Here is a 15516-nt window from a genome sequence, read left to right as displayed (position 1 = left end):
TTATGGATGGCATCTGCGCGTGCATTGATTTTCCCTTGTTCTCAAAAAAAAAAAAAAAAGATCACGTCCTCCGAGGCTATGGCCTGACCACGACTCAGTACATACTGTGCCGATTAGTACATGTACATGTACGTACTGTACCGATTAGTACATACGCACAGTGCCGATGCATGAATTCCACAAAAAGCCAGTATGTACCGGCTTGTTGTATACGTCGCTAAGTGCTGCAAATTCACAACACCAGCTTTGCATTCCTGTGGTTTAGTAGCATTTTTATTTTTGGCCGGAATTTTTTTTTATTCACCCACGCGCACTAGTTTGGGGATCTTCAGAGGATATCATCCATAAAATTTAAGTCGGTGTGGCCTAACATAAGAGACTGTGTTCAGATGGGTTTAAGGGGGCACACCCCAGTTTATTTTGGGTCTCAATTCAATTCTGCACACCCTCAACTCTAGTGATTGCGTCTTTCAGGAAATAATTCTGAAGCGAAAACACTGTTTGGAAATGAATCATATCCCACTAGCTACAAGAACAACAGAATTTCACTTTCTTAAAGATCCCAAATTTTTGAAAATTTTAAGGAAAAAGAGATTTTCCTACGAAGAATGATGACAAAATTTGGCCATTTTCACGTGGACTCACCCATAGTTTAGCCACCAAAACGACAGAACTGTGAAATGTCGTGTAAAGTGCCTTTCCCAAGGGCACAAGTTTGGGAACATGGTAGGATTCGAACCAGGGACCTCTTAGTTTTGAGCCAAACAGTTACACTCTGCTTTTATGCCACACAACCCTAAAATTCCTACAAAAACCTACTGTGTCTAGCACAAAGTTATGCTGGTCCCACAACTGATGGACAGAAACATAAGCCTTTTCTTTGCCTTTGGACAGGAAAACTTGAGAATATATTCTCTGTAGTAAACTGTTGGCAGATGTTGAACATTCTTTGTTAATTTGGGTTTGTTGTGTTGTAGAAATTCCGAGAGTACACCCTGGGCAGCAGTGTGGTCACCAGGCTTCAAGCCAAGTATGATCTGATACAGAAGGCTCTGGGGGAAGGTAAGGAACTCATTTTTACAGTCAGTCTCAATCACTGGTATATTATTGGTAAGGCCTTGGGAAAAAATGTGTTTCTGTGGCTTCCGGGTCCACACTAGTAAAAACCCGTCGACCCTAGCCTTTTTTTTAATCGACCTCTCGTAATTTCAAATCCTCTGAATCTGTAACGTCATTTATCGCATTTTCAGAAGCAATTTTTTTTCTTCACAAAATCAGTTGAAATATTTGTTCACAAGCAAATAGGTGGATGGGTCCTTAAGACATTCCCGATGCATTGATGGATCATCTTAGTCGAAATCTAAAAAAGAACATCCCTACCTACCAACCTTAGTTTTTTCAGGACTCAAGCTGGAAACATAACATCAATTTTCCTAGGCCTACAGAGCTTACTGGTGAGGTATTTGTGCCATATTGCTCATAACTTTACATGTATTTAAGCACACCTACACATGTAGATATTGACCAAGTATACTTGTATACTACTACCGGTAAGTGCTTTTCAAGGAATTAAAACTCATGTACTTTTTCCTTATAGGAGAAAGAAATGCAGCTTTATCTGTTGACCCTGACTCCCCTACAAGGTGAGTACATGTCTATTATAAGTCCAACAGGAATCACTCTTGCACACCATATAGAACCATGGCAGTCAATATTGTTGTATGATACATGTGGAATTGTGGATACATCCTCCTTGTACATGTAGAATATTCTGTTATGCACCATGCTGTAGTAATATCGTTCAATCTAATTGCTTGTACAGATACATGTGCTTTTCATACATGATAATTAAGGCATGGCCCCAATTAAGATATTATTTGCTACTGTCCTGTAGATAATTAAATTCTACCATGCACATGAAAAGGCTTTACAAAGAAAAAGAAAATTTGGAATGATTAGTTGTCTTCCCCATCTAGACCCCCCATGCTGCCCCCCAAACCGAGGAAGATCAGTAAGCCGGGGAGACCGGCCTCTGCGTGTAAGGCCAAACTGTTCGGTGGGAGCATTCTGGAGTACATCCAGGTTAGTAACAGTACTACAGTATAGTTGTGACTTACATTTTCTCCTCATGATGACCAAATCATGATCCTGTTGGTTTTGTTGTAGCATGCATAGTCCAGTGGTGAGTGACCCTGCCTCTGGACCAAAAGGTTGGGAGTTCAAATCTTGGCTGTCATCGCTCACCTGACATGAACACTACTGGAAAGGGTCGTAGTCCTTAGAATGGGTCCACTGTTGCATGTCGAAAAGAGCCAGGGGAAGTTCCCCGGTACAATGAACCTGTAAATACTACATGCTATCTGTCCTCTGTCATAACCAGTGGGAGATTAGCTCTTCAGTGAGCTAAAACTGGATTGAGGTCACTTTCCTTTTCCTTTTTCGCTTTTGTACCATTAAAATCTCTTTTGACATGTTATGGAAACTGGAAACTATTTAAGCCTTGAAAGCTTTCTGAACTTTTTTTTGTTTGTTTTGCAGGCCTCAGGTCATGAAATTCCTCTTGTCATCAGAAGTTGCATCAGAGTCATCAACCTGCTTGGTGAGTGGGAGGAGTTTTCTTACTAGATACACATGTAATACAGTAGCATGCAGGGCTCTAGCCAGCTCAAAATTTTTTCCCTATAGCCCAGGTTCATGATCAGACCTGGGGAGAGTGCTCACAATCTAGCGGTGTCTGGGGACAAATTTGGGATTTTCAAGCCTTTAAAAATGCAATTTCCCACATCTTGAGAGGCAAATGATGGGCTTGAGAGTGGTTGTTGGTGGATTTTTCAAATGTATTTTTTCTGTCAATTTTGTCCATCAAGGTTGACAGATTGGTTCAGAAATTTTTCCATCACACACTGCAAAGTTCGGAAAAAAAGGTGCTGGCTGTAGCCCTGGTACTATCATGTATCATAAATCCTTGAGTTTTGAAAAAAAAATTTTTGGAATGTTTCTCTCCACAAAGAAAGATTGTTCTGAATTTTTTGTATTGAAGCATGAAGCACCCTAAGTTTGATGATATCTTGTTTATTCGGAACATCAATTTTATCTGACAACTTTTCTTTCAATCTTGTGCAGGTCTGCATCACCAAGGGATCTTCAGAGTTCCCGGGTCTCAAGTTGAAGTCAATCAGTTGAAGGAGTGCTTTGAAAGAGGTGGGATGAAAAGCAAAGATAGTGAAAAACTTAAAAAGAATGATCTGAAGTCCTGTATATGGAGTCATGTACATGTGAATACCAACATCTCTTTGAGTCTGAAAAGCAAAGATAGTGACAAACTTAGATAAAACACATGTATGTATAGTCATGTACATACCAACATCTCTTTGACTCAAATTTCATATTTAGATGGCATAAATGATAACTTACATGTATCTATAAGACGTCCACTCAGGGGACAGACGAAAAGTGGTCTTCTTAGACAACTGGTCTTCGTATATGAAAAGCATCAAGCAGAAGAATGTCCATCCAGTTTACAATAGATTGCCCCATAGACCCAAAGTGACCCAGCCGGGACCGTTTTCCATTGCACAAAAAGTGTCATGCTGTTGAAATCAATGAATAAGACATATGGCCGACTATGTCTTGTTCTGCCCTGTTTTATTTGAAAAAAGATTCTGTGAAGTTTTTAATGTAAACAAGGGAAATCGTAGATTTCAAACCTCCGTTTTTTTTGTGTTCTATTGGTTTAGGTTATTTGTTTGTGTGTAGTATGAAAGTTATGTGCGTAATATGTTTGTATGTGTTTGATGGCTACTGACGGTTGGTTCGGTATGGACTGTTGATTAACGTGTCTCACAGTCTGACAGCCTGCACCGTCACCCGCGCGATTACCCCCGCCGTCATCCCGCGCCGTCATTGCTGCGCCGTCACCCAAAATTTTTATCGGAACCAGACACCCCTCTGTTTGACCCCTTTTGAATGCTAAGACCCAAAACTGCAACCGCCCCATTCCTTAACAACATGGTAATTACCATTTTCAGCATGGCGGGGGTGTCCGGAGCACTTAAAAACCTTTTATTTCGACGCCCATAAACACATATGCAATTAAACAAAAACGTTCTGCATCATCTGCAGCCCAATAGCAATACGTATACAGAACCACAGACAAATCCGTCCAGCCGATCGCGAGAAACAGCTGCTGACAGAAATGTTTCGAACCATAGTAAAACCTCCTCGCGGAAGGATATCTCCTTCCCCGGAGGTAATAATCAATTACAGAAGTTAGTCTAAGAAGAACATAAAATGTCTATTAATTTGTCAAATTGTTCAGGTACAAGTACAGGTCCGGATCCGGACCCGTACCTAAACCTCAGTACCTGTACCTGTACCTGATATCACATTTAGGTACCTAAATGTAGAAATAACCAGGTGTTTCTGTACCATCGCAGGTGAAGACCCCCTGTCAGACCCAGGTGAGGTGACTGACCTGAACTCAGTAGCAGGGTGTCTGAAGCTGTACTTCAGACAGCTGCTGGACCCACTCTTCCCCAGGTCCAAGTTTGAAGACCTGATCACTGCAGCAAGTAAGGCTTGTTAACTTCTCAGCTCGCTGTAGTCATGTGTTTTTACTATTTGAATAAAGTGTGCCAAGATATCGATGTGCACATTGTACAGGGCTCGAAATAGACTGGGTGCATGTACGTGTGCACCTTAGTGCACCCAAAATTGGAGCTGTGCACCCATATTTTCCCCAGTGCACCCAAATATTTTGTAGGTATTTTGTACATATCAGATGTATAATACAATGTAGTATGCAGGATATTCTTGGCCTCTAAGTGTGAGAAAAATAATAAAATCTAGTAGTACTTGTTTAAGATTTTGAAGTTATTTTTAAGTAAATTTTTTTTAGATTCAAGCTCAGAAGAGGAGCAGTAAGATCTCTAATTATGTTTTGTTTTATATGGTGCACACCCTAAATTTGTTTGTGCACGTAATTTTCTAGGTTAGGTGCACCAGTGCACCTATTCCCAAAAATGAATTTCGAGTCCTGTCGTAAAAGTATCATGAAAAAAATCAGGAATTACAGTAACTTGTTTGTTTTAGTTGATAATAAAGTCTTGGTGCTTTAATTTTTTCTTCGTTGTGAGTGAAACAGTAAACTTGATGTTCCCCTCTTCTTCCTACAGGAATGGAGAACCTACAAGACTGCCTGGACGCCCTCCGAAACATCATCGACTCCATGGAGCACCCGATAGTGGTCGTCATGAGATATCTCTTCGCTTTCCTCAACCAGTCAGTACCTCTTCTCTCCCATATCTACACTTTCAATCTCGTAAAGAAATGAAGTATTGTACACAGACTGCCATACTGTAGATTACATCATACACAGACGGAAAACAGACGGCCAACCTGTCAAAACTGTGCTACTTAGCAGATGAATTATTAAAAGCATATACAGGCTTATCTTTCTGAGGCTTCCCTTGGGTCCTACTGACCATCTGTACATCTAGATGGTCTATCCTAGATTCTGTTCCTCTGCAGTTTGTTAGGTTTTGGATAGGGGGAGCTTCTTGCTGTGAATGGCATATAAAATAAAAGAGAACCATTTTTCAGTTCAGAGCTACATGTATGTTGTATGTTTTTGTTTTAGGCCCTGTTGATTCAATTATATGGATGGATGTCGTGCACACACATGAATTTTCCTCTGTTCCAAAAAGAAGTTGCAAAATGAAAATATATGCCGTAAATTGTGAACAATATTGGAAAATGATACTACTGTTTTAGAATGCCAAAATCAATTCCAAAGAAATAGAAGAAAATGTGAAGAAATGAAAATGAAGAGTCTATTATTCGCCATACCATACTCTGTGTGTTTAGTCATTTATTCAACCTTATTGACCACATAGATTTCATAATGAAGGCAACTTTTTTTGGCCAAACTTTTTTTGCAAGCTTGAATCAGTTTTGGAGTTCCCAGAGGATGTCATCCATATAATCAAATCAACGTGGCCTTATTTACAGAAAATGCCTTTTTCAATATTGTTCTTTTTTATTCCCTCCCAGCCTGTCTTCCTACAGTGATGAAAACATGATGGACCCGTACAACCTGGCCATCTGTTTTGGACCCACCCTCATGCCCTGTCCAGAGGAGTATGACCAGGTCAGCCTCACACTTTCTAACCACTCCATGTACATGTGTACAGTGTGCTAAGATGGATAAAGCATAGCAAAGCTTCCATATTTAACCTAATGCGTCAGGTATTTATCCTAGTACGTCTAACCTAATCAGTTTTACGTGTTTGGAAGAAGGAGGTCCATTTTTTTATCTAAAATTTAATGTTCAAGATTTTTTTAAAGGTGGACTGATTCTGTCCTGATGAAGGTTTATATCCTGATATCATATACTCAATCTTTCTTGTTCTTCCATAAAATACTGTCTGAAACATTTGCAGAAATGCAGGAAATGCCATTTCAGAAAGTTCAATTTTCAAAAGTTTCTGTGACTTCTAAAAGACTTGCACCCTTCGCATGAGTCTTGTGCCTATGTGCAGCACTCACTGGTCCCCCAGATAGTAAGAAGAGCCCTAAAGAGAAATCCTGGCTATGGGATGTCATTTTCACATTGTCACTAAATGCAATGAAAATTTGCCACCTGGACAGACAATGACTTATGTTTCTATTCGTTGTTGACTGCAGGTGATCTACCAGCCGTATGTAAATGAGCTGACTAAGACCATCATCACCTACCATGACAGTCTGTTCCCACCTGATCTGGACGGGCCTGTGTATGAGAAGTGTATGGGGGAAGAGGACCCCTTTGTGTGAGTATGGTATACGAGCCTGGGTATACTACATGTCAAGTGCTAGTGTCAGTGTTACAGAAATGAAAAGAAACCTACAGTGGGTGTCACTGGAAGACAAGCAAAAAAATGTCCAGACTATGCGCATGATGTACAAAATGACTAAATAACATGTGGACGTACCAATTACTAAGTACCTAACAGCAGTTCAAAAAAAAGAACAAGATATAGTCATGCCTTCAAGTTGAGGACCAAGGATTGAGGTTTTCCAAAAAAAATTTTTCCGAGAACTATTGTAGAGTAGAACTTGCTACCACCAAGTACAGTAGGGGCATCCTCAATAGATAGCATTAAACAATGTTTACTGGTAGGTTTACATAATCAAAGGCTACATGTACATGTAGGTGTAACAAGTCGTTGAGTGTAATATGGCCAACTGCCACCACCCCGTAGGCCTTCGAAGCTGGTGTTTTACGCCAAGGGGCTTGTTATACCGGCTGTACAGATACAGATGCAAACACTTTGTGCAGAAAGGAGATGAAAGAGCTACAATGTACATTTGTAGCTACAGTAGCATCGATGAACACTCTGGGTGCTGCCTTTCTTTAGCTTTCAATGTGCAAATATAAATGTACCATTGTATTTTGAATTTCTCTTACCTGTGATATATTTGTACCCCCACAGTGACCCTGTTGCCAACATGGACAACATTTCTGAAGACAATCTGACCATCCCCAGTGAGGATGGTGAGTCGTCCTCTCTAGCTCATTACGTACAAATACCATCATAATCAATGTTCTTAGATTAAAGGCATCCAATGCAATTTCGTATCGTAGGTTGCTTCTAGCTATTTATGGGTGGTATCCAAAAATAAAGGGACTCCTGACGTTGCTTGTTTTGGAGCTATTTCAAATGCTTAAAGTATGAAATGATGACAAAAATGTGCTAAGAACTAGCAGTAAATGTCAATATTAGACAGATTTCCAGAATATTTTTGTGTTTCCGCCCTGAAATTACATTGGATGCCTTTAACATGTCATAGGGATTGTCTGATTTTATTTGTACGTCTGGTGAGTTTTTGAAAAGTCCTAAATAGCAACTCTTGCAAAACACACTTGGTAAACATGAACATCTCTATTTTTTGTTACGAGAACATTGTTACTGATTGCATGCAAAGGTTCTTTTTAAAAACATTGAGAATCATGGAAAGACAACGATGTGGGTCTGGTTTAAGTTGCTGTAAAATCCTTCTAGAACTGGCATCTGTAGGGTCGCAGGACTCCCTAGACTGGCTAGACTCGGAGTACGCAGAGCAATTTGACAGGGACGGATCCATCAGGAAGAAGAAAATAGGTGACAAGCCCAGTACACATACATCTTACTTGTACAACATGTGTTCTAGCCAGTGTCCATCTTTCCATCATTTGATGGAATTTTGCCGCTTTTGTAGACAAAGATGCGTCATCTTTGACGGACAAAAATCATCATTACAATTGTATAGAAAGAGATCTCATGGAACTAAGCTTACTCGTAGACTACCAGCTAAATTCGCAGCTCAAAATGCAGGAAATAGCGTTTTAGATGGTCAACATTTTTCTGGTGAAGCAAGCCCCTGAACGGACGAGCTTGACAGGGTCAGACACAAATGAGATACATTCTGGCTAGAACACTGATGTAACCTCTCCTATGTTTAAGGGTTTCTGGTGGAAAGGACTCCCATGCATGTTAACATTCAAAGCTCTTTTTCTTACTAACTGACAGGACTAAATCTCTTGGTTCCAGGGCAGCCGCTGTAATGTTCTCTTTTCATTTCTGTTCTACAGGGTTCATTGATATATTCCTGCAGATTGCTGTAATTTTTCTCTTTTTAACAATTTCCTTCCTTCCTGAAGCATGAGTTCCTTCCATATGTGTCTGTTTCCTTGTATGGTAAATTAATGTGTTTGCTTTTCAACAATTCATAAATGTGACTGTTTCACAGACTTCAGACCTTGTTTCAAATGCTTGTGTTATTTCAAACTGAATTTCTTGTGTTTCCAGGGTATGTAAGGTTGCAGACATACTTAAAATGGGAAAGGGCAAAAGCATGGCATGCCCTTCGTCTTCATGCTAATATGTGTGCTAACCTTGAAATTTTCTCAGAAATGACGTCCCACGGCTCTATTGAGTCCCTGGACAAGCTGGACTCCCTGGAAAGCACCGAGGGTATTGAGAGGAAGCGAGGATCGTCCAAGAAAAGCTCGCTAAGGAAGAAAGGTGACAGCCATGGACGGTCCCTTCTTCACCTGTGGTCTTCTCTAGCTGTGCCTGCCGCAAATTTACATGTAGACTTCATCTGCTACTGCCCTCACGCCTAGAAAAAATGTTGTGTTTCCTGTTTCCCGACGAATCCTAGAAAAAACATTTTTTGTGGGTGTGCAGACCCCTGCAAGGGACATAAATTTTTCGAGCTGATCGAACTGTTCTAGCTCAATGATCTGACACCTCACTGAGTGATGAAACGTTGTACAGTCAGTTTTTCAACATTGACATTGCAAATATAAGTGTCCTCATGCAAGTTATACTTTGTTAAACTTAATTGTATGAGTTTAGAAATCACCAAAATCTAATAGAAAAAAAGGACCTGTAAAGAAAAAAAAGATAATCCCTATCTACCGACCCTAAGTTTTTCAGGACGGAAACAGGAAACACAACATTTTTTTTCCTAGGCCTCACCACTTCGTGTTCAGTCGTGGCTTGACTGCTATAACTGCTCTCTGTTCAACAGGCACCTCCAGCATTTATTACATCCTTCCTGCAGGAAACCTCTCCACTTTCACCTTTCAGATGCCACATCTTCCTCTTTTGTCTGCATGACAGTTTTTCTCATTGTCATTTTTCTAATTTGTGTGCTGTGCTGTAGTATGGTGTAGTTAAGTTTAAAAAAAAAGGTGGGCTTGGACATTGAAGTTTGCACAAAGACCAATAACTTTTTGTGTTTAAATATTACAAGCATAATGTCTACATGTACATTTGTAGGTTTGTACATACATGTATTTGGTGAAATGGGCAAAAAGTGGGTTACAACATTTCAATCTAATTAATGCTCACTCCTGATGCCACTCTGCTGTTTAGTTAGAAATTTGTCAAGTCCCTCTCACAGCTGCCTAACCTTGTAACCAATGCAGACTATGTTACACAAAGAATGGAGAATTTTGACCAGCATTTGGATAAGACCTATGAAGTTGTTTTCAACAATATACAGTTACATGTATTAGGATCAGTACAGTTCTGCGAAGCCGTACATTTTGCTTGAGAGTCTGTATGAATGGTTTATTTCAAAAGATGCAAAACATTGTCACAAATGTTGCAGACATTGCATTGGGACATTACAATTTGGATTGGAACATAAAGGAATTGGAAGTAAAACACAAAAGAGTAAAAACACTCACTCCCTGTACAATATTTGCTGGTAAGAAATAAGAAGTAGAAAAGTGTTACAAGTGTGGTTCAGTTACTGTAGTTCTATCATGTACATGTATGGTAAAGCACTGTTTGTGTGTTCAGTGTACTAAACATACTGTGGTTGCATTTTCAGAGCTTGAGCCAATGGAAGCCATAGCCAGATTTGACTATGTAGGGAGGACAGAGAGGGAGCTGTCCTTTAAGAAAGGAGACAGTCTGCTGCTATTCTCACGTGCCTCGGACGACTGGTGGGAGGGGAGGTGTCACGGGGAGGACGGTCTGGTACCTGACAAGTACATCCATGTCAAAAGCTGGTATGTCTCTACTTCTTAACTTTTACACAGAACTTACAAAGAATGTTTGTGCCAGACAAGTACATCCATGTCAAAAGCTGGTATGTCTCCCCATCTTATCTTAGATTTTACACAGAACTTACGTAGAATGTTTGTGCAAGATTGCCATTGTTGTTGTCATTTTATATTATTAGTGTTCTCACTATGCTATGATTTGGACCTATCATGATCTTTTAACTAGGGTAGGGGTGTTTCTTTTTTAGGAGAACCTTTTTACTCTTCATAAATCTTTTTAAAGTTTGACTTTAGAAGCTGCATGTATAACAGATGGAAAACATAACTTATTTGTCTTCATACAAACATACAAAATTTGTCTTTCAAAAAGCAGGAAATAGTGTCTCAGAGAATTATGACTTTTAACATTTTTCAGTCACCCTACAGTGCTCATGTCTTTTGGACTTAATGTGCAACTTGCAATACAGATACAGTAGTTTTCCTTCTGTACCTGATCCCTATGCTGTGAAAATATTCTCGTGAGAACTCTGGTTATTGAGATGACAGAAATAGGTACATGTACACATGTAATGTGTACATGTATATAGTAGAGCCTGTAGAGGGGATTCATTCCTCAAGCTAACCGACATCTTGCACACGCAGTTGTCCCTCAGTAAGACACCTGGAGCCGCATAGTTCCCGTTTAGAACTTTTATTCAGCCTGTCACACAGAAATAGGTAACATGCTCTAATTTAGACTCCTGTCCTTGTCTCCAGTGACACGGCAACAGACACCTCCTCCCTGAGGAATGACTCAGACAGGGAGAGTCTGGGTTCTACTCCCGGCTTCACCACCCCGTCCACTGTGTCCCCGAAACACATGACCCCGTCCACGTCCAAATCCGACGTGGGCTCAGACACGGACACCATCGGTCAGGCGTCGGGCGTGACCAGCAGCGTGTCGGGCAGCCTGAGCGCGCTGAACGAGGAACAGCAGGAGGAGAAGCTCAAGGTCACGCAGAGCATCGAGCGGGAGATCGACGCGACCTTGGCAACGGTCATGTCGGAGTTACAGGCGCTGGAGATGACCAGCTCCAAACACACCCCAGACGTAGTACTGGACACTCTGGAGAGAGACAGACTGGACAGAGTGGCCAGGCCGGCCAGTACAAGTAGCGACAGCGCGGTGGCCGCCCTGCGAGCGGAGAAGGCCAGCGCGGGGACAGTAGAGCAGGTACAGATCCAGAGACCGGCCAAGCTGTCGCTGACGCGTGGACAACCCTCCGCTCAGGCCGCGGGAAGCTTCGGCACATCCACCAGCAGCTTCAGTAGTTTCCGATCACGGGACAAACCGCCGGTTTCACCCAAACCACCGCTCCCGGGCAAACCTACTAGTCCTGGCCCAAGCACTGCGAAGAAGCTAGGGACCATGTAGGGGTGTCTGGGTGTACCACAAGTTTGAACCATACTGTAAGAACTAGGAACACTTCTGTTGTGTTTGTGGAACAGATTTTTTACCCATATCTATAACACTGTTTTGAAACAAGCTTCAATCAAACACTTCTGTTACTCAAACACTATGTACTCAACAGTTAGATAAGAATAGGAATTTGTCCTTATGTGTTTCTTCAGACTACCCAGCTGGCTGAACTGCCTAAGTAAGAATTTGAGAGAATTCTGTGAAGTGTATTCTAGGCTAAAGACTAAGAGTCATGTTTCTCATGTTTTGTTATTGATAATCATAGCATAATTTACTCCTAAGAACAAGAATCTGTCTTGTTTTGTCATCAATCTAACCAGATAATGTATAAAGTATTGAACATTGTTATGTAAGAAAAAATGACCATGTTAATAATTAACGTTGACAATGAAAAGTTGTATATAACAATAGGTAATTAATAATAAGTGGGGGAAGGTGTTGCATTGTACAGTGTACAATGTCTTGTAATGTAATGATGCAGCAAATACATGCAGAATTGCATGTACAAAACGTTAACATGTCAAATTACATGTATGTTGGTATTGTGGAAATCTTTTCAGCTTCATAGGTACTTTTTGCCAAGCAAAGTTGACAGTTTTGCTTCTTAGTTAAGTGAACTTGACTGAAGTTCTGAATGTTTCTTGTGACTATCTTTCAAGTCAATATTTAGTTTTATGTTTCATAGCTAACCATGGATGTTTTCTGGTCAAAAACTGATCAAAATGTTTGTAAGCATAATAGTACACAGTAATGTACTTAGGTTATTTTCAAGGATTACAGTGTCAATTTGCCACATTGAAGTTCCATATATTTTTGCTTGGTCAGTGCTCAATATATAGATATGTTCGATATAGTTAGTGCACAGTTCACACTATATTGGAAACGAGTTCTGTGAGTAGGAATAGGAAAGAACACAGACACACATGACTGGGCTTTATATGGGGGATGTAGTCTCCATAACAACAACCTTGTACAGACTTCAGAGCATCTATCTAAACCCCAGAAAGAACCTCTTACTAACACTGCTGCTAATGGCAAATGCCTTGACTGTTCTACACAAAAAGCTTCTGCTGCCTTTTTATGGAGAGATGTTCAGGTCTAGTGTATCACTGGTCAGTTTGTGCATAACCTGTCTAGTATGCCACTCATACATTGATTGAATCATATGTATTTTGTTGTAACATTAGACTCCTTGAAAGAAAAATGTTGACTTCCCTACACATGTACATGTATGTATGTATGTAGGAAAAATGTTGACTTCCCTACACATGTACATGTATGTACATGTACGTGTATGTATGTATGTAGGAAAAATGTTGACTTCCCTATACATGTACATGTATGTATGTACATTTTGTAGGACAGCACTGGTAGAAATTTAAGGCCTGGTTACCAGGCCTCCTCCTGAGTCTTTATACTATTTGCAGATAGGATAAAGACTCCGGAGCTAAAATAGGTCTGGTAACCAGGCTAGGAAATTTACAAATGGTATATGTATGGTACATGTACACATTCAAAGTCGGCATTTCTTTTTCTCTACAAGAAAGAGTGTACCTGCTTGACCTGAACAACCCTCTCTTTGCTGGTTTATACAATCACTGTATAGTTTAACTTTCTGCACGGTGGGTAGCAATCACAGACATACCTGCACTTGTTTGTATGTCGTAACTAAATGGTAAAGTGTGAACTTCATCTCAGAATGATGAAGATAGTGTTCTAGGTTTGGTGTTCAGAATGGTAGATAACAGTTATAGGGTGTTGTTCAAGAAAGAGCTCAATCTTTGACTTCTGCATTTAGTGGAGAATGTTTTAATTCGTTAAAGATACTTGGTGTTCTGTTAATGACATTAAATCACATTTTGTTCTGGCCTCCAAGGAAACAAGTTGCTGTAACTTCAATATTTTTGTTTTTATCGATAGAGGAACATGTCTATGAGTCTGACAATGTGCAGAAACTAAGAAAAAATCTTTTCAGTATCCTTTATTTTCTGTACATGTTCAGTGTTCAATGCTTCAGTGAACAGCCTTTCTTTTAGTGATTTAAAGTAGTTATGGTTGTTCATATTGGAATCTATGACATGCACACTTTGCATTCGCTATTCAGGTCTGTACATGTGTGTGTTTGTACATGTAGTTAGCTTCTCTTAGCTTCCATTGAAACCAAAGTTCTGTATCCTGACATCTCACATGACACAGTGTATATCTACTACTTACAATCAGGGTTAATATTCTATAATTGTATTAGTTACCAATACTTGTTGCATCAATCAGAATTCTGGGGCTTGGCTTCCATACATTTTTACTAGCAGCACAATACTAGTAGTTAGACTGAACTGCAACATTCTTGGATAAAAGTTGGACCAGATTTTCCCATGCAGCAGTTAAACTTGTGTAACTAAAGAGTGTAAGAGGTAGTATTGCTTGCTTTGAGGTAACTTGTAAGCTTTTTTATGCACTGTAAGAATGTGTATTATTAGCCCAGTAACGTCTTTTGGTTGTGTCAATGTTCAATCAAGAGGCACATGTGGAATTTCAGATGGTATTATGGATATTCTGCTTTTACTAACCCCACTTCACAAAGCTGTGTACAACACTGATGAAAACAATAAAAATCTAATTTTTGAAGCTCTTTGTATCCTGGAGTTTTTGACAAAAGTGAGCTGTTTCATACTTGATGCAGACAAAGATTACTAGTATTTTATTTTTTGATTTGTCCTTGCATTTAAGAATGGCACAATCATGAGAAATGTAAGCCCTGGTCTTACATTTGTTTGGAAGTTAGCTGGTAGTGGTTTTCTTTAAGTTTATTTCTTTAACTTTACCATGGTAAATGAACAGGACATCACATCAGTTTACAAGCTGTAAAAGTATAACGAATCTTGTCCTTTCTGCACAACATTTCTTGCTTACTAGGTGGCGCTGTTGAGCAGTCACGTTCCAGAGTTCTAACTCTTCAGGAACCTGTAGTACTAGTAACCTGATGACAAGTACAAGTAGTGTTACTGAGTTTGTGCCAGTAGCTCTTCGGATTAGTCACAAAGTGTACGGTGCTTAGTACAGATAATACATACAGTATTTCTTACCTCATTGCATTTTCTCATATAACGTCCTTGCTCTCTTCTTACGTATTGTGAACTTCGACTACTTTTGTAGAAACATGGCAATAAGGCATCAGTGAAAGTGTCATGAACACGACACCTCTTTAGGCTCATTGACAGGTGTACAGCTCTTATGATTACTCCATGTTTCAAGTTATTGCACCTGTATACACTATACAACTGAAAAGTAATGTTATTCTGGCAGTTTGAAGGAACATTTTTTCGGTACTGACAGTTGTTTTTGTACGCACTTGTAAGCATGAGTGAGTGAGTGAGTGTAAGTAACATTTCAAGTTAATGCACCTGTATACACTATACAAGTGAAAAGTAATGTGTTTTGGTCGCCCTTGGTCAGTTTCATTTTTCTCTTTTTTTTTCGATACTGACAGTTTTTGTATGTACTTGTAAGCATGAGTGAC

General features: G+C 39.9%; 1 protein-coding gene across 4 annotated transcripts in view; it reads left to right on the top strand.

Moving 5' to 3' along the window:
* LOC109466253 (SLIT-ROBO Rho GTPase-activating protein 1-like) overlaps positions 1-13239 on the top strand; it is a 105282-nt gene extending 92043 nt beyond the window's left edge. For 2 of the 4 annotated variants that reach the window (XM_019763928.1, XM_019763927.1), the window contains exons 10-23: positions 978-1062; positions 1598-1643; positions 1977-2082; positions 2539-2599; positions 3124-3201; positions 4437-4571; positions 5175-5280; positions 6052-6148; positions 6685-6809; positions 7473-7534; positions 8043-8141; positions 8931-9044; positions 10366-10546; positions 11297-13239. In XM_019763928.1, coding sequence (XP_019619487.1) covers positions 978-1062; positions 1598-1643; positions 1977-2082; positions 2539-2599; positions 3124-3201; positions 4437-4571; positions 5175-5280; positions 6052-6148; positions 6685-6809; positions 7473-7534; positions 8043-8141; positions 8931-9044; positions 10366-10546; positions 11297-11954 — 1953 coding nt within the window. In that variant the 3' untranslated portion in view covers positions 11955-13239. The remainder of the gene's footprint in view (positions 1-977; positions 1063-1597; positions 1644-1976; positions 2083-2538; positions 2600-3123; positions 3202-4436; positions 4572-5174; positions 5281-6051; positions 6149-6684; positions 6810-7472; positions 7535-8042; positions 8142-8930; positions 9045-10365; positions 10547-11296) is intronic. The other 2 variants (XM_019763929.1, XM_019763930.1) reach the window with 2 other exon arrangements.
* The last annotated feature ends 2277 nt before the right edge of the window (positions 13240-15516 follow it).

This window comes from Branchiostoma belcheri, unplaced genomic scaffold, assembly GCF_001625305.1.
Source record: "Branchiostoma belcheri isolate BF01 breed outbred unplaced genomic scaffold, Haploidv18h27 scaffold161, whole genome shotgun sequence".
Taxonomy (NCBI): Eukaryota; Metazoa; Chordata; class Leptocardii; order Amphioxiformes; family Branchiostomatidae; genus Branchiostoma; species Branchiostoma belcheri.
This window is presented reverse-complemented; position numbering and strand designations above follow the sequence as displayed.